Here is a 22,828-nt window from a genome sequence, read left to right on the forward strand (position 1 = left end):
TGAAAAATAATTAGTAATTTGTTGTAACTAATTAAATTGCAATTATTGTAATTTTTTTCTCAGATTAGCATATATTTGTAATTCACATAAATTTAGTACGAAATGTTTAAAGTTCACAATTCAAAGCGAGTGTCGCTTTAAATAAAATAACTTTAGATGTTGGGATAATCACCAATTTTGACCTTACCAGGAGCGGTCATCATTGAGATACGGTACCCCAATCTATTGGTTAGCAGGAAAAATAAATTATTAGGAGTGAGTTTTTCTGGGCACGTGTTAGTTAGCCTCAATTAAGTGCTTGCGGGGCTTTCAAAGTGCAACGTGGCAAATTTTGAATGCCCTAAACAAAATTATTCTTCAGCAATAAGTGAAAGGCTATGAAAGCTTTTAGTATAAACATTTCGTTTTTACTCTAATGAGGAATTGTTTAATAACGCACCATGGTGGTGTTGAAAAAAATTGTTCAACAACGTTTCTGAGAAAATTAACGGCCAACTTAATATCGTATAGTAAACGCACTGATCAATTAGGACACTTCATTCCAAAAGTAAAAAATTACGCGAATATTGAATTAATTGAATTTCAAATCCAAAACCGGACACCAATACAAAAAAAGACAGACCATCAATCTTAAAATAGTGCAGGAGTTAGTTACATTGGTTAGAGTTTTGTAGGTATTAGTAGAGATGGGCAATTGAAAATTGAATTACCGAGTTGAACTGTAATTTATCGTACGGAACTGAATTTTAAAAATTCGATATTTGGTATCTACTTTTCAATTACCAATTATCGTATTACCGAAAATAAACTCTGGAAAGACCGAACCAAATACTAAACACCACCCCTAACCTATATATGGATAATATTAATGAGTGATTTGAATATCTTGATGGCCATGTGAATGTTGGACAAATTATGAACATATTTCATCAAATATATTTTCCTTCAATAAGTAATTATGGAATTACCATACCAGAATTTACTGTACCGAAGTTTTATTTGCCGTACCGGACCGAACTTTAAAAGTTTGGTATTTAATATCTACTTTCAATCGATTACCGAATTACAAAATGAAACTTTGAAAATATCGAACTAAATACCGTAAATAGTTATACATGAATTAGTTATGCAGAGTTTAATGATTATAAATTAGTAACTTAACACTGTATTTAATAAGCAAAGTTTATGCATAACAACTAAAATGCTACTGAAACTTAATTTTAATACATAAATAATATCACTTCCTTCGACTAAACTACGGTTACAGTAATATTAACAAGTATGCTTTAATAGTATTCAATAATACTCTCTCCTTCCCATAATAAGTGTCACCTTAGCCAAAACGCGCATGTTAAAAAATTAATAATACAGTGTAAAATTTATAAAATTATCTCCATATAATGAAAATAAATTACTTTTTCCTCTTGATTAGAGCATACACAAATAATAGATTGAGAATCCAACGATATCAAGTTACTATATGACTTTTTCAATTATCATTTAGATGTTACTTTTAACTTATAAGTTTTTGTCTAGGGTGGAGTTAGAAAAACTAGCCAATTTATATTTTGAATTTCTAAAGTAATACTTATTAATTATTACAGGATGATTTTTTTTTAGCATAGATAACACTCATTGTGGAACGGAGGGAGTAATCATGAAGGAGAGACAAGACATGCCAGGAAAGCAGAAGCATGAGGCCAAAAAAACACAAAAGGCCGTATGGCTAAAATGATTTAATTTGGCACTTATATGTATTTGGTCGATCGTCGCTACATCTCTTTTTATTTATTTATGTAAATTATCTCTATATCTCTTTCTATTTCTATATCTTCTACAACTTGTCACAACAAAGCCATGGCAGCTCGAAGACTTTCTTCTTTGCTCTCTCGTTCTTTCCATCCCCCTTCTGCTTCTGCTCCTCTAGGTTGCTACCTTTCTTTGTATCCTTTTTTTCTCTTTTCATCTGTACTATTTTCAAGCTTCTTTTAATTATTTATAAAGCTTATATCTTTGATGATGATGGTAAAGGTTTGTTCTTTAATGTTGGGTTTGGCTCTGATTAACTCTACCGGGCAAGAATGATGGTTCTTGGGGGTAGATGTACTTGTTTTGTGTCTTAAATCAATTGATGTTCATGTTTTGATGCAGGGTGAATAACCTCTAAATCATGTATGTAGTACATTATACTTTGTTCCTTTCTTTAAGCATGTTAAGTTTTTATTATTGCTGGGATCTTGAATTAATTGAACTCCAAAGGGTATCCATGGTATTTAATGAACTACTACTTCTGTTTAGTCATTAATGACAAGAACCAGTAGTTGAAGAATTAAATTCTTCTGTTTTCTTGTCTTGGTAATTTGTATGTCTTGAATTAAATGTTTTATCATAGTTCCCAATTTACTGTGAGATTTAATGCAGAAAGAGGCTTGTGGGCACACCTTATAGTATCTGCTAAAGCATCTAATGCACAATTTACATGATTGTTATGAATTTGATGCATAATAACTTCTCCAAATGGAGTATACGACAGTGATTAGCTGTGCATATGTTTGATTTATACTAGTCAGTGCAAAAGCTTATAGTTTTTTATTAATGGAAATCATCAGGAAGGAGCCATGGTGTGGCAAGGCAGATTCTTCACAGGTTTAGTACAGCTGCCGCTGTTGAGGAATTAATCACTCCAGCTGTCCAAGTTGAATACACCAAGCTTATGATCAATGGTCAATTTGTTGATTCTGCATCTGGTAATTGTTTGGTACCATTTTGAACTGATCAGTTTTGTTATTGGTTTTATTAGTTGCTATGCTGCTGGGAATAAAACTTGGATACATGTATATTTTGTAGGAAAAACATTTCCAACTTTGGATCCAAGAACTGGGGAAGTCATTGCAAATGTTGCTGAAGGTGATGCCGAAGATATTAATCGCGCTGTGGCTGCTGCTCGCAAGGCATTTGATGAAGGACCGTGGCCTAAAATGAGTGCTTATGTAAGCTTGATAGTGTTATGTCTAATCTGTTTTTTGATCAGTATTTACTATGTCTTTTGCTTTGATGCTGCTCAATTTGTTAACTGCGAGTTTCTAGAAGTCTTTTTGCTAATGTATTATACCTCCTTATCTCTGTGGTGGCGGTTCTTCAGGAAAGGTCACGAATAATGTTAAAATTTGCTGATTTGGTGGACAAACACAACGATGAGCTTGCAGCTTTAGAAACATGGGATAATGGCAAGCCATATTTGCAGGCAGCCCAAGCTGAAGTACCTACTTTCGCGCGACTATTTCGGTATTATGCTGGTAATGACACATTTCAGACAAGGAATTTTAAACTTGGCTGGTTATTCATACTGTTCAAGCTTTTGCGTGTATGTACTAATCTTTTGAAACTTAATTTTTCTTGAAAACATTTAGGTTGGGCAGATAAAATCCATGGTCTAACTGTTCCAGCTGATGGGCCATACCATGTACAAACTTTACATGAACCAATTGGTGTTGCTGGTCAAATAATTCCTTGGAACTTTCCCCTTCTTATGTTTGCCTGGAAAGTTGGGCCTGCCCTAGCATGCGGTAACACTATCATCCTGAAGACTGCAGAGCAAACTCCATTGACTGCTCTATATGTTGCAAACTTGTTCCGCGAGGTTGGTTTATATACAGTATATTAGTGCTGAGGCATAAGTTCCTACATTGCAAAATTTCTCAGCAATTGCATAGGAAAATAATTGTTCCCATTTTAGATGAGCCTGCTTCAATTCAGGATGTTTGAACTGGACAGATAACTTGAAAAGGTGTTCTGTCCTCTTGCAAAATTAAGTGACCTTCACTCCATGCTTCTGACATATGATTTTTGACTTTAAACAGGCTGGTCTTCCTCCAGGTGTTCTAAATATTGTTTCTGGTTTCGGACCAACTGCTGGTGCAGCACTTGCTAGTCATATGGATGTGGACAAGGTCAAGTGGAAACTCTTCTCTGTTTGTTCTTGGAGAGGAAAAATAACTTTTGTCTGTTTTTTGAATTATGTACCACTTTTTTTGCAAGTTGCAATAACTATATATAGATATATTGGGACAGTGCTAACAATCTGTTTCACTTATGCAAGAAAAGCAATTCAACAGCTTATAAGGTTGGAACTTTACTCTTGGGATAATGGTGGGAACCTTATGGGTCAAAGAGGACTAAATGTTTGACATGTTTTATTCTAGACTAACTTGTTGATATGGGGGTTGACAATAACTGGAGATTACCAACTCATTTTGTGCTGTTGTAGCCCAGCTCAACTGGAGAGTATCTAGCATGTGTATGTCACAGTTAGGATTCTGTTTTTGCAACTACATGCTTTCCTGGAATAACAAAGGATGAACGTGACTTTACTTACACTTTTTGATTACATACGCGATGTCAAATTCAGACAGAAGCATTAACCCTCTTTCCAACCTTCCTACTCTGTTAAGGCAAGTTTCTCAAACTCCAATGATCAAGCGAATAAGCAAGCCAAATATCTTTCTAGGGAATATGTGCTCATCAAGCACGAGATGATAAAGAGAGCTTCATCTATGGATGAATGACGAATTGACGGGTCTCTGACTTGATTTTTATCTGGACAATATGTAATGCATAGTTGATTTACATCTTGACCCCCTAACGTTTTTCCTTTTCATTCTTGCAGCTTGCTTTCACTGGATCAACGGAAACTGGACAAACAGTTCTTCAACTGGCTGCCAGAAGTAATTTGAAACCAGTTACCCTCGAACTAGGAGGGAAATCACCTTTCATTATATGCGAGGATGCTGACATTGATCATGCTGTTGAGCTAGCACATTTTGCACTCTTCTTTAATCAGGTCAGGCAGATTCTCCTAAAATTAAGTACTCATTAATGAGCGCATGATTGAAGTTCTTTCTGTCTGTAGGGCCAATGTTGCTGTGCTGGTTCTCGTACCTATGTACATGAACGAGTTTATGATGAATTTATAGAGAAAGCAAAGGCACGTGCAATGAAACGTGTAGTTGGTGATCCCTTCAAGAAAGGTGTTGAACAAGGTCCTCAGGTACTTCATCTCTTTTCTCTCTTCTTGTCCCATTATTTTTATGTATTCCGTTTTCCTAACTAAAAACTTTCGCATTTGACATTTCTCTGCATTTTCCGTCCTAAAGTTGGCCTCACAACTAATTTGTAAAGAATCTATTCTGTTCCCAATTTCATCACACTACTGCAATGGTATGTTGTCTGTCTCGTCCTCCCAAGAGGTTGTTCTTCTGTTTCGTCATGTGACAATTCTATTTGGTAATGAACTCTTGAAGTGCAAGAATCTAAATATCTACTTCCATGATAGATTTACTAAAGTATCTATCTCCTAACTAGCAAAATTTAGTAAATGACTCTCTGAAGCTAATATCATATCTTAATAAATATCATAGATCGACTCGGAGCAATTTCAGAAGATTCTTAGGTACATAAGAGAAGGCCGTGACAGCTCTGCTATCCTTGAATGTGGTGGTGATAGTATTGGCTCCAAAGGCTACTTTATTCAGCCCACTGTGTTCTCAAATGTCAAGGTATATGCTTGATTTCCTCCTCCTCTAAAGTCGTCAAATAATGTTTCTGAAAATTCCTTGAGAAAGTAATCTAACATGATATACGACACTTGGTTGAATCAGGAGGACATGTCGATAGCACGGGATGAGATTTTTGGCCCAGTGCAATGTGTCTTCAAATTCAAGTAAGTCATGATATCAAACCTTTTGTGGCAAAAGGGCTATTTGAAAGTTATACTCCCTTTTATGTTTGATAATCTAGACATAAGCTTCATACTAAGCACATATCTAGTGTTTTACTAGTTACATTTCTTCTCAACTTAAACTCTACTGTTTACTCTACTAGGGATTTAACTTTGTTTAAGCGGATAGTTCTTTGTAACTGGCTCTTCTCTAACTGACATAGGCAATTGGTATGGATTTTCCCAATGATTGGGAAAAGACTTCCCAAAATCTGTCCTTTATCTTTGGGTGTATGCCTTGACTTAGATCTAGGTGATGGTATTTGCTGGGATGTTTGATCTAATATCTGTGCAAGGACATAAGTTTTTTTTCTTCATGATATGAAAAGTTTTAAGGAAATATTTCATATTAATTGTTACCTTATTGTGCCAGGGATATTGGCGAAGTAATAAAGAGGGCAAACAACACACGCTATGGTCTAGCAGCAGGAGTTTTCACGAAGAACATCGACACAGCAAACACCTTGACCCGAGGATTGAGAGCTGGAACTGTGTGGGTTAACTGCTATGATGTATTTGATGCTGGGATTCCTTTTGGAGGGTACAAGATGAGTGGCATGGGCAGGGAAAAGGGTATTTACAGCCTTAGCAACTACTTACAAGTGAAGGCTGTTGTTACTCCATTGAGGAATCCTGCATGGATATAGATTGGCCACCCTGCTTTTAATAATCATACTGTTCTTGTAAAATGACAAAGCACATGGTTGTTTAAATGACATTGTTATCAATATTTCCATAAAGTCTTCAGATATTTCCTTTAATTGTTGTCGTGTAGAAAAGCATTAATTTTCCTCTAAATTAGATGCCTAACGACAAAGTAACTGGCTATTTCCTACTACCACTACTACCCTTCCAATTATGTGATATATTTTGCTTTTCGAGATTCAAATTGCATGAATTTTGACTAACATTTTAAGATGTATGTTTTCACCAAATTGATATGAGAAAAGTTGCAACGTATAGTATTTTTATGTAGTTTCAAATATATAACTTTTAATTTTAAAATATTGAGTTAATGTAATTTAATTTAGCGTTAAATTTTTAATCAAATTGACTCTTAAAAAACGAAAAGTATCACATATTTTGAGACCGAGGGAGTATTACTTTCGGGTAAAAGCTATTGTCAGTCCATTAAAGATCATCCATCTTGAATATAAACCACGAGTATCCCTGCTTCGTACAGGATCACATAACATTAATATACTAGTCCTTAGTATTAAAATGATTGGATAGAGTATTAAAATGGAAAAATCCATTAGATAATGAACTATTGGGTACGTGATATTTCCCTAGGAAAGAATCTAAAATTAGGGACAGTTAGGGATGCACTGTTTTCTAGCTAAATTTAGCTAAGCGCGCATTAGCTAGGATATTTTGCTAGTTAGGTAGGACATGTTATTTTGTAGTGTGTCATTCCTATTTCATGTAACGCTTGATGTCAAATCATGAATTATACCGTACTATTACTGTATTATTTTATTAGTCAAGTATACCGTACCATTATATGATTATAGGAGATAGTATAACCGGGGCAGTCGGTGATCAGAGAGATGACCAGAATATAATTAAAAAGATATATGTCCTTGAACAAAGACATACTGTACATGGTTATTAAAGAGATGGTTGCTTCAAAGTAAATCAAAACCAAGCACGCTAATGGCACAATTGAACACTCAATCTCATATACATCACTCATTTTATTTTAATATTCATTTTCATTTGTATTCACGTCCAATCTTCATTGTCTAACTACTCCATTAAAAATCAATATATACAAATCGGCATTCCACATAAACCTAATTCAAATCTCCTACCAACGGCCACGTTTAGTTATTTAATAGTGTGATTTAAACGTCGATGAATTAAATCAGTGCAAATTACAGAGATCAAGGGGGGTGTGGTGTAGTGACTGGTACCACTCCATCCTTAACCAATAGGTCTAGAGTTTAAACTTCCTTGGGTACCGTACCATTATATGATTATAAGAGATAGTATAACCGAGACAGTCGGTGATTAGAGAGATGACCAGAATATAATTAAAAAGATATTTGTCCTTGAATAAAGACATACTGTATATGGTTGTATATGGTTATTAAAGAGATGGTTGTTTCAAAGTAAATCAAAACCAAGCACGCTAATGGCACAATTGAACACTCAATCTCATATACATCACTCATTTTATTTTAATATTCATTTTCATTTGTATTCACGTCCAATCTTCATTGTCTGACTACTCCATTAAAAATCAATATATACAAATCGGCATTCCACATAAACCTAATTCAAATCTCCTACCAACGGCGACGTTTAGTTATTTAATAGTGTGATTTAAAAGTCTATGAATTAAATCGGTGCAAATTCCAGAGATCAAGGGGGGTGTGATGTAGTGGCTGGTAACACTTCATCCTTAACCAAGAGGTCTAGAGTTTAAGCTTCCTTGGGTACGGAATCACTCTTGTTAGGGAGTGCTTTGCGCCCCAATGTGGGACTACCCGGCCCGAAACCGGATTAGTCGGGCCCCAATGCGAACACCAGACATCGGATGGAAAACCAAAAAAAAAAAGTTCAAATTAAAACTCAATGAAAATAACATATGTTGGGTTCTTTCTTCATCTCTATCTAAATACCCTTGGTGATTAAAGCACGATTACCAGATACTTATACTAGTGAGATATGTAGCCCAAACCCCTTTCGCTGACGGTATATACAATATTGAAATAAGTTCTTATGTATATATAGTTTATGTTGAATCCCTTTAGCTTTTTCTATACATTTACTTTTTTATATTTTAATTTTGTTTAGTAAAAATACTAAATCCACTGCTAATAACAATTAATTGGTACACAATAGAATAGTCCAAATGAGTCATCCAAGCTGACCGAATTTCTTATTAAAAAAAAAATCAGTCTTTATTAGTACGTAATTTGACCCTCCTCCAGTGATGAGAATACAGCTTGATATCTGTATTTTTCATGCTTATACAACGATTAATATATCGCTCTAATAGATTCGTGAACTAGTTTAAAACGTGTCATCACCAAATTTTATGAAGAGAGATTAAGCGCGTTAGATTAGTCATTTCGTGATTGGTCCACGTTGATCCCTTATAGCTGCCGCCAACCTTAATTTCATACGTTATTACTTATTACTATTAACAAAAGGATTGCTTTGAGTTTAAAACCCTAAACTACGTCCATTTCAGCGGCATCACATTCATGAATAATAATACTTGTTAATTCTTTCTTCGTTCATTCCTAAGGAACTTACCTGTCCCCTCTTTGATTTGTTTTATATAAGCTATTCTTGAGATGGATAACAATATTGCTAATGCGTTCTCTGATCTGTCACATTTATACTGGTGATGCAACTAATCAATGGATGGACAAGGAAAGAAGCTGCTTTGACAAATCCCATAAAGTTTTACGACCAAATAAAAAATACTCTTCAACTCTTAACGCAGATAAGTCAGAACAAAAACTTTTTATTCAAGTAGAGAGATGGATACGTTTACACATCCATAACCGAGGTAGATACAATTACGCTCAAGAGTGTTTTTTTTTCTTTTTTTTTCTTTTCCAAGAAGCAAATAATATTATTAAGTCAATAAATTGTAATTGGTTGATTCACCTAAGAGGTACAGCTCTCTCATCTATCGGTGTCAAGATGTTCACTAAGAAAAATTAATATATAAAGAGGTAGACATATAAAAATCAATCTGTATCAACATATTACATTAAAAAAAAAAAAGTTTTAACCTATTTAGTCACAGTGGTGTTCGCTAAAATTTTCATAACCGGTGTCAATATTTAAAGAAGTGAACAAATTAATAAATCACTATAATAACAAGCGGTGTCATTCATTATATTAATATCTAATATTTTCATTTTTCTAATTATTTATATATAATTATATCTGAGAAAACATTTTACGAAGCGGTCTCCATGACGCCACTTAACACAAGGTATATCCACCTTTTTATACACAAATGCAATTTTTCTGGCGGAATGGGCGAAAATTGAATTCCCTTGAACGAGAATAGCTCTAGCACTGCTACTCATTCAGCATTTTTTTTATTTAGTAGGAAGTTAGTGTTAATATGTTATATGGTACGTGCTAAAAATATACATAATACTAAAGAAAGAAATACACCGCAAACAGCTGACATTTGCATATGTATGCCAAATTTATTGCCCAAGAGTTTTGGCATCTCAATTTTGTTGCTAGCAAAATTTGCAAATTCAAACAAAACATAGGTTTGGGATGCCATTATTTCACGGCTATAAATTGCATGGCCTGCAATTTGGAACCTTTAAGTGTTAGTGATCTTTACCTAAACTAAGTCCAAATCGACATGATTAATTCATAACTATATTCCTGCTTGGAAATTTATACATGGTGCTTCAATGTGGGCTGTAGGATACTGACATTCACAAGAAGATGCTTCATTTCTTTCGTGATTTTAGTCTTTTGATAAGACCCTTTGCTCTATAAACCATATCCCCAAGTCCTTCCTTAAAATGATCATTTGATTTATATTGGTCATTGAAAACTAAAGAAAGAAAATACTTATTATCTCTCTATTCTAACTTGTTCGGGGAAATTGACCACACAATGTACATTAACAAATCAAAAGAACTTTTGACATAAACTAAATAAATATGCACAATTACAATATATTGTAGAAGTATCCTTGGTATGTATTGAACTACTTCAATTATCATGAGGGTTCTCAATTATAAGTACATGCATGTGAGTAAAGGTAATGAGAACGTATCATTAAATATTTCCTGTATATAAATTGTATCAATATTTACGGAACAGATAAGCAGAAATCAGTAAAGGTCAATAAATTCTTTTATTTGTTTGGAAGGGAATTATCTTTGATTTACAAGTGAATTTGTGTTTTCAGAGTTTTGCTTTATTTTTAAAAACAATAAAATGATTGGAGACAAGGAAGAAAAACAATTTTTTTTCTAATTTTAATCCATGTGAAAACACTAGTCTCGATTTGTGTGTTCATGTTTGCTTAAGTATGCTTTTTAAATCCAAATTGTTGGTTCTCTATCTTCTGCTTCCAAGTTAACTACTGCATATCAAAACAAATAATTAAAGTGCATTTCGTTGCTTAAGGCTTAATAAAATCCACTAATACGCGGTAAGAGGTATAATGACTAAAATCGCAGCTTTTAGTATCTTCTAACTCTAAAAAGTTACCATCAAAGGATGCAATCCGCTTCTTCTTTAATCAGAGGTCTCGAATTCGAGTTCTGAGTATGAAAAAATTCTTAATAGCAAGTGAATCTTCCAGAAATAAGTCCTAATTGGCGCGAATTCAGATATAGTCGGACTCTAACGTGGATACCGAACATGACCGAAAAATTATTAAAAAAAAAAAAAACTCTAAAAAGCTAAAATCCCATGTCCTTATCAGCATCCAATTGCTTCGATCTTGTTTCACACTTTCCCTATAACCCTGGCAACACGTCACCTTCTCTTCGTATCCACGCAGACAAAGAGTCGGCAGGGTGGGCCCTACCATATCACCTTAGCAAATAGTATTAGTACCCCACCTAAGATAACAACAAGTCCAAAAATATCTCAGCCCAGCAGACCCCTTTGCGGCCCAAACCCAAGGTCCAAGAAACTTCATAACCCAATGGCTTTACCACAAGTGTCCAGTACACGTGTCCCTTAATTCTCACATCCTAAGTACATTTTCACTGTACTGAATCACTCCAGTCAAACATAACGAATTAGTTCACGCGTAGGGATTGGTGCCACGTGTTGTTCAAGATTATTTTCCTATATATAAGCTAACGGTATCCTTAACCGACTCTATGTCCAAATACCAAATTGTCAACTTTCCTAAATGAAAACACAGCACATCTGAAGATCATAAGGGGGAAAAAAAAAAACAGAGAGAAAATCTTCAAATTTAAACCTTAAACTATCAATTTGTTCGATGATTCAAAGATTTGAACGGAATGATCGCCGGATTTTGACATTTCCGGCAGTCCATCCATGTGAGGGGATATCTCCAGCTACCCTTTTGGATTCTTTGATTACTTTGTCTCGAAACATATGCAATTACAAATCGAAATTCTTTGCAACTCAACGAAGAAATGTTCGCGAAACCATTAGGCAAGTGGGAATCCTCTTGATTTTCTTCGAGGAAATCAAGGATCATCTTCCTAGAAATAGAGATTCCACTGTTCTTTGTTTCGCAGAACTCCACACAACATTCCAAAAGCTAAAGTTTTTATTAGATGATTGCACGCGTGAGGGGGCGAAAACTTGGATGCTTATGAAAGCCCACTCTGTAGCCAGTCAATTTCGAGCTTTGGTTAGAATAGTGGCTACAGCACTTGATGTTCTTCCTTTGAATTCTCTTAATGTTTCCGGAGAAATCAAGGAGTTGGTTCTAATGGTGGCTAACCAAGCACAGAAAGCAAAAATGGAGCTCGACCCCGAAGACGAAGATGCCACGAAAAGAGTAATTGTGATTGTGAACCAATTCGAGAATAAATTCCAGCCAGACCCCTGTGTAATCAAGAAATTTCTGGATTATCTTGATATCACAACTTGGTCACAATGTCACAAGGAGATTAAATTCTTGGAGGAAGAGATTAATTTTGAATCTTCTGAGAATCACGAAAGGGAAGTGCCTATGTTAAGCGGTTTAGTAGGATTATTGAGCTACTGCAGAGGAATTCTCTTTGAAGACTCTGTTTATGGGAACAGTGATCAATCAGATGGAACATCCAATCTTGAAACTTTAACTTGCTTGAATCCTGAGGATTTTAGGTGCCCCATTTCTCTCGAGCTGATGACGGATCCAGTAACAGTGTCCACGGGGCAGACATATGATCGCGCTTCCATTCAAAAATGGCTCAAATCAGGAAATCTCCTCTGTCCCAAAACAGGGGGAATTCTACAAAGCACAGAGTTAGTTCCTAATTCAACTCTCCGGAAGCTTATTCAACAATTCTGCTTTGATAATGGAATATCCATAACTAAATCAAGGAAGACAAATCGTGATATATCGCGGACTATTTTGCCAGGAAGTCCAGCAGCTGCTGAAGCAATCAAATTCCTCTCCGAATTTCTTGCTGGCAGGCTGTATTTTGGATCAGATCAGCAGAAATCCAAGGCTGCTTATGAAATTCGTTTACTGGCAAAATCAAATATTTTTAACCGGTCCGTGTTAATTGAAGCTGCAAGCATCCCCGGACTCTTACAAATGCTTAGCACAAATGATCCATCTATGCAAGAGATCTCAATTTCCGCCTTGCTCAAGCTATCGAAACATTCCCAAGGAAAGAAAGTGATAGTGGAGAATCGGGGCCTGAATTCGATTCTAGATGTTCTTAAAAATGGCCTAACTATGGAAGCTAAGCAAACTGCAGCTGCGATAATTTTCTACATCTCTTCACCTCGCGAATACCGCAAGCTAATAGGCGAAAATCCTGAAGTATTTCCAGCTTTGGTGGGACTAATCGAATACGGTACAAGTTGTGGGAAAAAGAATGCGATTGTTGCAATATTCGGGCTACTTTTGAGTCACAGTAACCACGAGAGAGCACTTGGTGCTGGAACAATTCCAGCACTAGTCAATCTTTTAGCTTCTTCAGATAAAGTTGAACTAAACACAGATGCACTCGCGGTTTTAGCTACATTAGCCGAAAGAACGGAAGGGTCTTTTGCGATTTTAGAAGCCTCAGCGTTACCAGTAATCTTGAGTCAATTACAGAATATAACATCTCGAGCTGGAAAAGAGTATTGTGTTTCTATTTTGTTTTTTTTATGCATCAATAGTGGTGCCGAGGTAATAGCCGCTCTGGTAAGAGAGAGACAGGTTATGCCGCTTCTTTATTCACTTTTGACAGAAGGAACCAGCCAAGCAAAGAAGAGGACACGATCACTTATCAGAATTCTGCAGAGATTTTGTGAAACAAGCACTTCTAGGTTTGTGAGTGAAGTTCCACAAGAACAATTTATTGATGTAAGGTGAAAGGTCGAAGGATTTAATTTTTTAATCTTCCGATTCTCCATGTAAATATCTTGATCCCTCAGTCCTGATAGTGGTAGTTACTTGTGTCATGTTTAGCTCCTTCCTTTTTTCAGGAGCTAAATGCAGTTGATTTAGGAACTTAGACTTGAATAAATTTGTATACAATTCTTTGGTGTGATGATAATGAATTTGATCTTGTATGATAACTGGGGCATGAATCATGACTAGTGGGAAAATTGTAAATAGGGTGAACATAATTTTTTTGGTAATATATAGACGTTGATTCCCCTTGACATAAGGGAAGATTATAATTTAATGGGAAAAGAGGTTCAAAAATTTCTTGAGGCTAGGTTCAAATTTTTAAGTGTGACATTCGGTTTTGCCAGCAAGACAACAATCTGCTTCTAAAATACTTGCTAGTATAGGAGAGTAATGTCTGTACAATGGTAGTTTATGTTTTTCTTCCATATACAGGAGATAGATATTTCTTGTGTAGACACGGTTTATTTGACATATAAAGGTACTTATCGCCCGTCGATGGTTAGTTGAGACAGAAATGAGGGTTGATATATGACCACAAAAACAAAATATCCACAAGTGAGACTAGTATTTACGCGTCTAAGCTTGTTGGAAACTATAGGCCTACATTTTGGTTTTTGATGGAGAACTTTAATGTGATAATACATCAACACTGGCTGATTTTTGACTAACCTTGCTTTTGATTTTGCAGCTACAACTAGTTCTCTGAACTACCTAGTGCAGGAAGGAGAATATTAAATCTAGAGAAGCTCAAGGTTCCTAATCTTGAATCCATCTATGATGTGCCCAATAGTGACTAATACTAGAGGGTGTTTGGATTGGCTTAGTTTAAATGTTTTTTGGTTTTTAAGTTCTTTTTCTATTTTTTTGTAGTGTTTGAAAAAGATAAAAAATGCTTTAAGCATTTATTTTTGGGTAAAAAAATAATATAAAAGTAAGTCTAAAGTCAAAAGTTAGGTATTGTCAACATATGGCTTTTGCTTGTAAACTATTTTAAAAGGCCAATCCAAACACCCTCTTACTTAAGTTCTGCTTTAGTTCCTGCAATCTGAAATTGGTTTTATAAGGTCTTTGCAACCATTTCGCTATATTCAAACCAATTAATCTTAGTATTGAACTTTTGTGTCCCATAATAAAATTAAGAGCCATTAGAAGCTAATAAGTTTTATGAATATCACATTTATCTTTAGATTGATGTTCAAACATGTAGACAGACTAAAGAAAACTATTAACGTGAGTGCAATAACTAATGGCAATTATAAGCCTTGACCAATCTAGTGTACTTCCATATAAATCTTTTTACTGTTTGTCTTTTGGCTAAATTTGCATTCATAATGAGAGACGGTTTTCCTCTATATGAATGTTAGTACGTTTTTATTCAATTATTTTTTACTTTGAACACCTTCAATTCGTAACATGTGTGACGTGGGCCGAGTCATTTGAGACGATACTTTTTCATTTCATTATTTATATATGCTACTCACATCATTTGTTTGATATGAACATTTTTTATTTTGTTTGATTTGATCCATCTTATCGGACATATTGGAAATCTAATGCAAAGAAAATTGGAAATTATAATTAAAAAAAAAACACAAAAAAAATCTTAAAACTTGTCTTTGATCAAAATTGATGCTCATAAAAATTATATACAATTTTCAAGTACTTCCATGTTTGGTTAGATGATCAGATCAACCTTAATCCAGCCAAATAATATTATTTACCAAATTGAAACGAATTGCAAAAAAACAAAAGTTTGGTTCACGGAGGGGTCAAAATGCATATAAAAAAGAATAGGAGGAACAAAGTGAAAAGAAGTAGGAACTTTTTCTCAACACACATACAAACGACGCCGTCTAAGCGTTGCCTCACAGTTGCCTTTATAAAGTTTTGAAAATTCTAGATTCCAATCAAACCCTGACAATAAGCAAAATCATTGTTCTTAAAATCTCAGTAAGTTTAATTTACGAAGTCCTTTCAATTTCCAGTTAGAATTTGTGTATGCACTGATGTTCTTCGTTGAACGAAGCTAGGGTTTTACCATCCTTATATGCTTATTTATAGTTAATTGTTTTGTTTTCGTATTGTAGGAATTGGCAATGGCGACTGAACAACCAAAGCCAACGGCTGAAGACGTGAAGATGGATCTATTCGAAGATGACGACGAATTTGAGGAGTTTGCAATTGATCAAGGTGAATAAGCATCAAATCGTTAATTCTGCTTTTTTATTTAATCCTTATATTTTCCGAATGCTATCATGATTTTAAGAGAGAAATATAGAATAAAATTAAACTAAAGAAGTAACTGTTCTCCTGTTTAAATTCTAGAGAGGTGTTAATTGTATTACGTTAGTGGTGATTTCTGCAAAATATGAGTTGGTAATGTATGATGCTACGCGGAGTTTAAATTTAAATAAGGTAGAATTCCCTTGATATCTACTTCTTCTAAGGCTGTATTGTTGCTTTTGAGTTCCATGTGGTTTATTTTCGATTTCGATACCTCTAAATGTCTAGTGTAACTTTTGTTGATATAAGTTGAGTCTTTTTTTTTTTTTTTTTTTTTGGCTTAAACCATCGAATACCATCTCCAGTCAAGCCAAATTTATTCGAACTTTGTTATTTAGTGGTTGTTTCTCCTTCTAGATATATTTATATGGATAAGATATGCAAGTCAAATGAAATCAAAATGTCTCCAGCCCTAGTGAATTAGGTCATGTTTATTGGGAATTGAATACTTACATTTTAACTTTTGAACTGAAAGGAGTGAGGAGAAGTGTGAGTATTTTTCTATGCTGGTCGATTTGATTTTACTGAGTTGGTGAATAGAGCACATTGATTAAGGCGGTCTGTTTTTAGATTAGATGTCATATAGACTTTGATATACTATCAAAATTGCTTGTGGTTCATATAAAGCAGTAGAAAAGACCAAACTCTCTCGAACAGTTACACTTTGCTCAATTATGGTTTATCCTATCCATGTAGGCATGTACAAGCCTCCACTACTTGTTTATTGACCCAACTAGCAAGTGAGAAAGCACACAGTTGGCATTCATTTAGACTTACCAAATAACATACTTTTATTGCCCAGCCATATTATATAAAAACTGTAGTTATTCCTCAAGAAGAAAACTGTCACCATTCCTTTACCAGCCTATCTTGCATGGAGTCATGGACATTGGTTTATGTATATGTTATGGCCGTGCATCTAAAGGTCGGATTCGTTTTACCTAATCTTAGGATTGGGAGATATGGATTGATTTAGTAGTGCTGCTGCTAATTTATGACTAATAAATGTATGGTATAGTATGCATATATATTTCAATAATTAAATTGAAATGAATTTGAACTGTAACAAATATAATTCAGCTCTTTTTAAGTACTAAATTTTTATTTCATATGTATATCATACAATAGTAAACTTTTTCAGATGTACATATGAGTGTGTTTAAATACAGCAAGTAAAAACATATAAAGATGTGTAAATTGAAGAAACCAAAAATCCAGCCACCAGTAAGTCTCGACCGTAGCTGTAGTCGACACATCCTAGGTAGTTGACCAGATACGGTGCATATCCCACACCGACGCTCAAATCTTGTTGGATTGACACGGGTGTTGCGGGACGCTTTTAAGAATTAGTGTGACATTATTATTGATAACTGTTGCACAATAATAAGTGACACTAGTTTATAACGTAGTTGCTTGTTTATATTACCTCTGTTCAAGATCTTTGCCGATATCAGAGTAAAATGGAGCAAACCCTCTTTTCCAATAAATTATTTCACGATTTTCTTTATGAGGGTCAGGTTGACTAATTCGCCGTCTCTAATCTCTACTGATCAACTTATTCTGAAAAATATGAACCATGTGTGATATGTTAAGGAGACTTTTGGTAAGATACCATCAAATGTATATTTTAGCTTGAATAGTATTTGATGGTCAAACAAGAACGTTATTGATTCTTCAAATTGAAGGTTGCTGAAAGATTCCTATCAGCCAAAGTTGCTAAAAGAAAACCGAATAGAAGGAATATAATATTTTTTAAGTAAGTTTGAGCAACTTGTGCATTTTCTTTTGGAGCTCTATCACGTGGAGCTCTTTCCTAGACATTTATTATTAATGGGGGACGAGACGCAGAAAGGAAAGGGTCAGAAGTATTACGCCACCACAGGAATTGGAATGATCTGCTCAGGGGAAAGCTTGTTTCAAAAGGAATTTGGGCTGATAAATGGGATACATATAACAATTAAAAAAAAGGGATCCATATATTGATCTTTCTATTAAATCCATATATGGATTTTATTTTACCTCAATCTATGGAGTCAGGTAACTAGCAGGATACTGAGAGGAAATAATAGAAAGATCTGTGGATGAAGAGAGTATTTTGCATGTAATTATATCTCTTGGATAGGAACCTAAGTAGTGTTTGGAGGAGCTAATTTTTAAGGTTTAATGTGGAAGGGGGTCCTAGAGAGAGATGGATTTGGTTGGGGCCTATCTTGATGATTAATGAGTTTGATCTCACCTTATATGCTCATTTTTATTTTGTCCAATTAAGAAGGTGTCTCTTCTTTTAGATGTCTGAAGTTATTGCTTGCAAGTGTTATTCTCTTGATGAAGTAAGCAACTTTTTATTATAAAGAGAAAAACACTAAGGATATGCTGTGATATACAGTTGCTTGCGAGTGTTTGTAAGACTTCTTTGGTTGAACAATATATTGACCAGTGTTGTCAAAGGCGCGCTTAAAGCGTGCTTAAGCCCTGAAGCGAGGCTCAAACCATGTTGAGCGCTTTGCCTCGCTTTATGTGCGCTTCAGTGTCATCATCAAGGCTCTAAGACATACTTTTCCTTGCCAATGAGCCTCCCTTGAAGGGGTGACACTAGATAATTCATATTTCACTTTATCGTAATATTTTTACAATTCTTTTGTCCATATATTTGTTATTCATGCTTATTATTATTAGTCTTGGACTAAACATATATAGATTTGTATTTTGCACCATTGCGCCTTTTTTCATTAAAGCCCACGCTTTATTTGCGCTTTGCGCTTAAAGCCCCAGCTAACCTTAGAGCTTTTTTGCGCTTTTCGCTTTTGATAACACTAATATTGACAAATGCTTGTGTTTTCTATAAGAAAAAAATGCTCATGTAAAATTAGTGAGGTAATGAATCTGGAAGGGAAAATTGCTTTGTCATTATAAATCAAGTTATTTTTCTCTGCTTTCCTCAAAGGTTGCACTAGAACTTTGGCAACATTCTCCTTAACGTGACCTATCTTTGAGGATGCTTGACAATTTTTTATTTCAATTAACAAATTCAAAAGTGGCCCCGACGGAACTTTTTCTGAACCACTGCATGGAGCAACATCTGCTAACAATTGAACCAGAATACAATCTGATATGGTTCTTTTTCTTTTTCCTTTCTGTCTTAATTGTTTCTCACCAATTTTAGCATGCTATGTCATTTTCCATGGTTTTATTTGAGAGTCAAGTAGCTTATTAAGTTAAAGAGTCTTTAACTGTGTTTCCCATATCCTTCCATGTTGAATAAATAGATGCCTTCTAAGATTGATTGTTGCACGTCTTAGATATTACTAGTATTTTGTGGTCACATTTGAGTCTTGATAAGTGATAACCAACCTAGGTGTTTAAACTTTTCTATCGGCTTCTCAATTCAGGAATAGAGTTTTACCCATTTTTATCCTTTTTGCATGCCCTTGAAAAACAACGGGTCCTATGTTCTCTTTTTCCCGTTGATGTATTTGTTGGAAAATTAACTATTCTGGGTGGACTCTAGGACTACTTTGCTGTTATTTTTCTGCTGAGATTTCGTAGTAACATCTCTCATGACTTTCATATATAAATATAAAATCATCAGAGTGGGAGGACAAAGAGGAAGGAAAAGAAGTAACCCAACAATGGGAAGATGATTGGGATGATGATGATGTCAACGATGACTTCTCTCTGCAGCTCAGAAAGGAATTGGAAAGCAACACTGAGAAGAAATGAGCTGCATTTGCATATGAACTCTTTTTCTTCGCAACATTGAACCATGTTATTTCTATTCTGGGTTCAGATGTTTCCATATGCTTGTACTCTTTATTTTACTGATGAAACTTAGCTTTCACCTTTTTGTTGACAGTAGGAGACTTACAGCACACAAACATAATTTCAGTTCCTTGTGATCTTAGTTTGAGCAGAAAAAAGTTAGTGGTATTTTGTCTACCTCTCAAGTCTGATTGGTTTTCCAATACCGGAGAATGTATTTATTGTATATACCCGTCGGAGGATTAGGTTTGGAGAGAACTAGAATGCCAAAATTGTACACTAGACAGTGGTTGAGCCAACAGCTTCCACCTATCGTAAGTAGGTTAACACATATGCCCATAGTTGAAGGAGTTCCCTGAATGACTTCCATTCAGGTGGTTTGTGATGTAAGTCCATTTGCTGGAATTCATTGCTTATACTGATCTTTGATTGGGAATGACGGGGTTCTTGAAAAAGGAGTGAGGTTAGGGCGTTGTAAGAAGGAACTCCAAGGAAAGTGTGAATATTTCCCCTGTTTTATCTTACATTTTTTCTTGTGGGAACCCAATTATAGGATGTATAGATATTCATACCTTTTTCACCCCTACGTTCCTTTCCTTCCTGTTAGGAGGGAAAATGAAGGGAGGTTAATTTGAGGGGAAGAGGCTGGAACATGGTACGGCTGGTAAAAAAATTGCTTGGCTGCTTGCAGCTTAGGTAATTTGATGGTGTCCTGGAGATTCCTCTATGTTGGTGAATGACAGACTGAAAGCATTTACCTTGTTGGCAATGCAATAGGTTCTAGCTCCACCCGTGTCGTTTGGTCCTATGTTGTGGGGCTGAATTGTCACTTGGCTGCTTGGGAGCAGCTTCTAACGGTTTGTGCCGTTCTGGTATCCACTATGTTGTTCGAGGGTAGATTATAAGCATGTACCTTGTTAGCACTTGGTTCTATGTTTGGAGGCCGTATTAGATAATAGATACCATATCGAATAACTGGGCGTTCAGTATTTTATCAGCATATTAGCAACATAACATAGTACACCGTATAAATCCATGTCGAGGCATTAACGGCATTAATAATGTGTGTGGGGCTACGTCATAAAAATCCTTACAGTTGGAAAAAGAAGTGACTAAGTTGCAAATAAAAAATCAGACGAGATTAAAAAAAATGATTTTCTTCCATTCAAATTGTAAGTAGCCCTAGAATACCATTTCCTTGTACTTTAGCGCCCGAATATGTCTCCGAATATGTCTTATTGTAATAAAAATCGTTATAGCGGTCAACTATAATCTGTATTTGTAATTTTACGTCATTCGTGTAAGATTCTAGTCTGTTGTGATAATCTGCCCTCGCATTATTCAACTTACTGGATAGAGAACTCTAGCTACGGTTGTCAGAGCGGAAATTTTCGCTAGGGATAGTTATTTAGTACATGTCTTTTTTTTTATTTCTCTCGCAATTTATGGACTTTTTAGATTACGGTCTAAAAATTTATTCTGAGCGAATTGAAAATTTTATGAGAAAATGTAAGATCACGTATAAAATTTTATAGATGTTAGACGATAGTCAAATGTTTTATCAGTTTAAAAAACTATATTTACACAATATTTAAAAACAGGGACAAAATTTAAATGGTACCTAAAAGAAGCCGAAGATATGTTTTTCTTTGCTCATTACGAATATTTTTAGTTTTATGATCTTTTTATAAAAGATTTTCATCCTTTACATACAAGAGATCAGGGGAAAAAACACAAGAGATCCGGAAAAGATTATTTTCTTTTATTTAAATTGTAGAGGGCAAGAGATTTCATTTTTTTCAAATGAAGTTGCATTTGTTTGAATCAGCCTCGCATGAGCAGACACAAAGTCGACCTGTTCCGTCCTTATTAGTTTTGGACAATGTCATAATGTTACTAACTTCTCCCGCCAATTGTGCGATTCTAATTGATGTTAGCGTCCTTTTCTTCGATTTGGTTTGAGTGGAGGAATCGAAGCATTACTTTACTTTACTACTATATAGAAATGAGAATGCTGGGGTTTTGTCGTCCTCACAAACTTGCATCCTCATTGAAAGCTTGAACTTTTAGATTTATTGTCCCATTTTATTTTACTCTTGAGTTAATTTCATATTGTTTCAATGGCCACTATGTAATTTTGTAAATAACAATAACTTCTGAGACATTTTTTAAGGCTCATATTACAACCTACAATTCCTCTTGTGCTACATATTTCTTTTTAAAGTTTTTCTCAATAATGACATGTGATAACTTTACTTCAATTTATGTGATACTTTTTATTTATCGAGAGTCCATTTCATTTTATTTTAAGTTAAATTGCAACTCTTATCATATCAATATGATCAATAAATACGTTTTAAAATGTTGGTCAAAATTCACATAGATTAAATCTTGAAAATCGGAAAGTACCATATAAATTGGGACAAAAGAAGTACGTTGCATCATATATGAGATTTTTTGGGTAATTTAATCAAACCGAAATTGTATATTAATCTAAAATCTTCCTTAATATCTTTTGAAAAATTATTAAAAGTGTCATCACAACTTTTACTCCATTTCTGATGATCCCACTAATAAACGCCAAATATTTTTTTATACAGAAAATAATATCAATATTAAAAACTAATAGTTATTAGCTAAGTTTCACTTTTCTTGGATACATAATTTTGTGTGGTATCATGAAAATGTGCTATTATATTTTTTAATAATTGAGAATAACTATTTGTAAATATTACTCCCTCTGTTCCAATTTATGTGGCACAATTTCATTTTTGTTTGTCCCAAAAAGATTGTCACGTTTGATATTTAGAAAGAATTTAACTTTAAAGTTCCTCTTTTAGTCTTAATGAAATGATTTCTAGCCACACAAATATGTAAAGTTTGTTTTAGACCACACATTTTAAAAGTCCTCATTTCTTTCTTAAATTTTGTGTCAAGTCAAATGGTGTCACATAAAT

General features: G+C 34.6%; 3 protein-coding genes across 3 annotated transcripts; all 3 read left to right on the forward strand.

Moving 5' to 3' along the window:
• Positions 1-1,769: 1,769 nt before the first annotated feature.
• LOC132632772 (aldehyde dehydrogenase family 2 member B4, mitochondrial-like) lies at positions 1,770-6,537 on the forward strand. The gene is made up of 11 exons (XM_060348842.1): positions 1,770-1,927; positions 2,610-2,747; positions 2,848-2,990; positions 3,143-3,296; positions 3,411-3,640; positions 3,861-3,950; positions 4,667-4,840; positions 4,910-5,047; positions 5,418-5,555; positions 5,658-5,719; positions 6,150-6,537. The coding sequence occupies exons 1-11, from the start codon at positions 1,858-1,860 to the stop codon at positions 6,421-6,423; spliced, it is 1,611 nt and encodes a 536-aa protein (XP_060204825.1). The 5' UTR covers positions 1,770-1,857; the 3' UTR covers positions 6,424-6,537.
• A 5,084-nt stretch (positions 6,538-11,621) lies between these two features.
• LOC132632770 (U-box domain-containing protein 19-like) lies at positions 11,622-13,993 on the forward strand. The gene has a single exon (XM_060348841.1). The coding sequence runs from the start codon at positions 11,739-11,741 to the stop codon at positions 13,785-13,787; it is 2,049 nt and encodes a 682-aa protein (XP_060204824.1). The 5' UTR covers positions 11,622-11,738; the 3' UTR covers positions 13,788-13,993.
• Positions 13,994-15,718: 1,725 nt separating this feature from the next.
• LOC132632773 (protein DELETION OF SUV3 SUPPRESSOR 1(I)-like) lies at positions 15,719-20,048 on the forward strand. Its single transcript, XM_060348843.1, has 3 exons — positions 15,719-15,779; positions 15,917-16,019; positions 19,702-20,048. Exons 2-3 carry the CDS (start codon positions 15,926-15,928, stop codon positions 19,830-19,832), a joined length of 225 nt encoding a protein of 74 aa, XP_060204826.1. The 5' UTR covers positions 15,719-15,779; positions 15,917-15,925; the 3' UTR covers positions 19,833-20,048.
• The last annotated feature ends 2,780 nt before the right edge of the window (positions 20,049-22,828 follow it).

Source organism: Lycium barbarum, chromosome 3 (assembly GCF_019175385.1).
Source record: "Lycium barbarum isolate Lr01 chromosome 3, ASM1917538v2, whole genome shotgun sequence".
NCBI lineage: Eukaryota > Viridiplantae > Streptophyta > Magnoliopsida > Solanales > Solanaceae > Lycium > Lycium barbarum.

What these genes read in the sequence shown, in the direction of transcription:
- LOC132632773 (XM_060348843.1), top strand. Translation starts at nt 15,926, where the DNA reads ATGGCGACTGAACAACCAAAGCCAACGGCTGAAGACGTGAAGATGGAT. An exon ending in GGAGTTTGCAATTGATCAAG is followed by an intron (nt 16,020 to 19,701) that starts GTGAATAAGCAT and finishes TAAAATCATCAG; the next exon opens with AGTGGGAGGACAAAGAGGAA.
- LOC132632772 (XM_060348842.1), top strand. Translation starts at nt 1,858, where the DNA reads ATGGCAGCTCGAAGACTTTCTTCTTTGCTCTCTCGTTCTTTCCATCCC. An exon ending in ATTTGTTGATTCTGCATCTG is followed by an intron (nt 2,748 to 2,847) that starts GTAATTGTTTGG and finishes TATATTTTGTAG; the next exon opens with GAAAAACATTTCCAACTTTG. An exon ending in ACTATTTCGGTATTATGCTG is followed by an intron (nt 3,297 to 3,410) that starts GTAATGACACAT and finishes GAAAACATTTAG; the next exon opens with GTTGGGCAGATAAAATCCAT.
- LOC132632770 (XM_060348841.1), top strand. Translation starts at nt 11,739, where the DNA reads ATGATTCAAAGATTTGAACGGAATGATCGCCGGATTTTGACATTTCCG.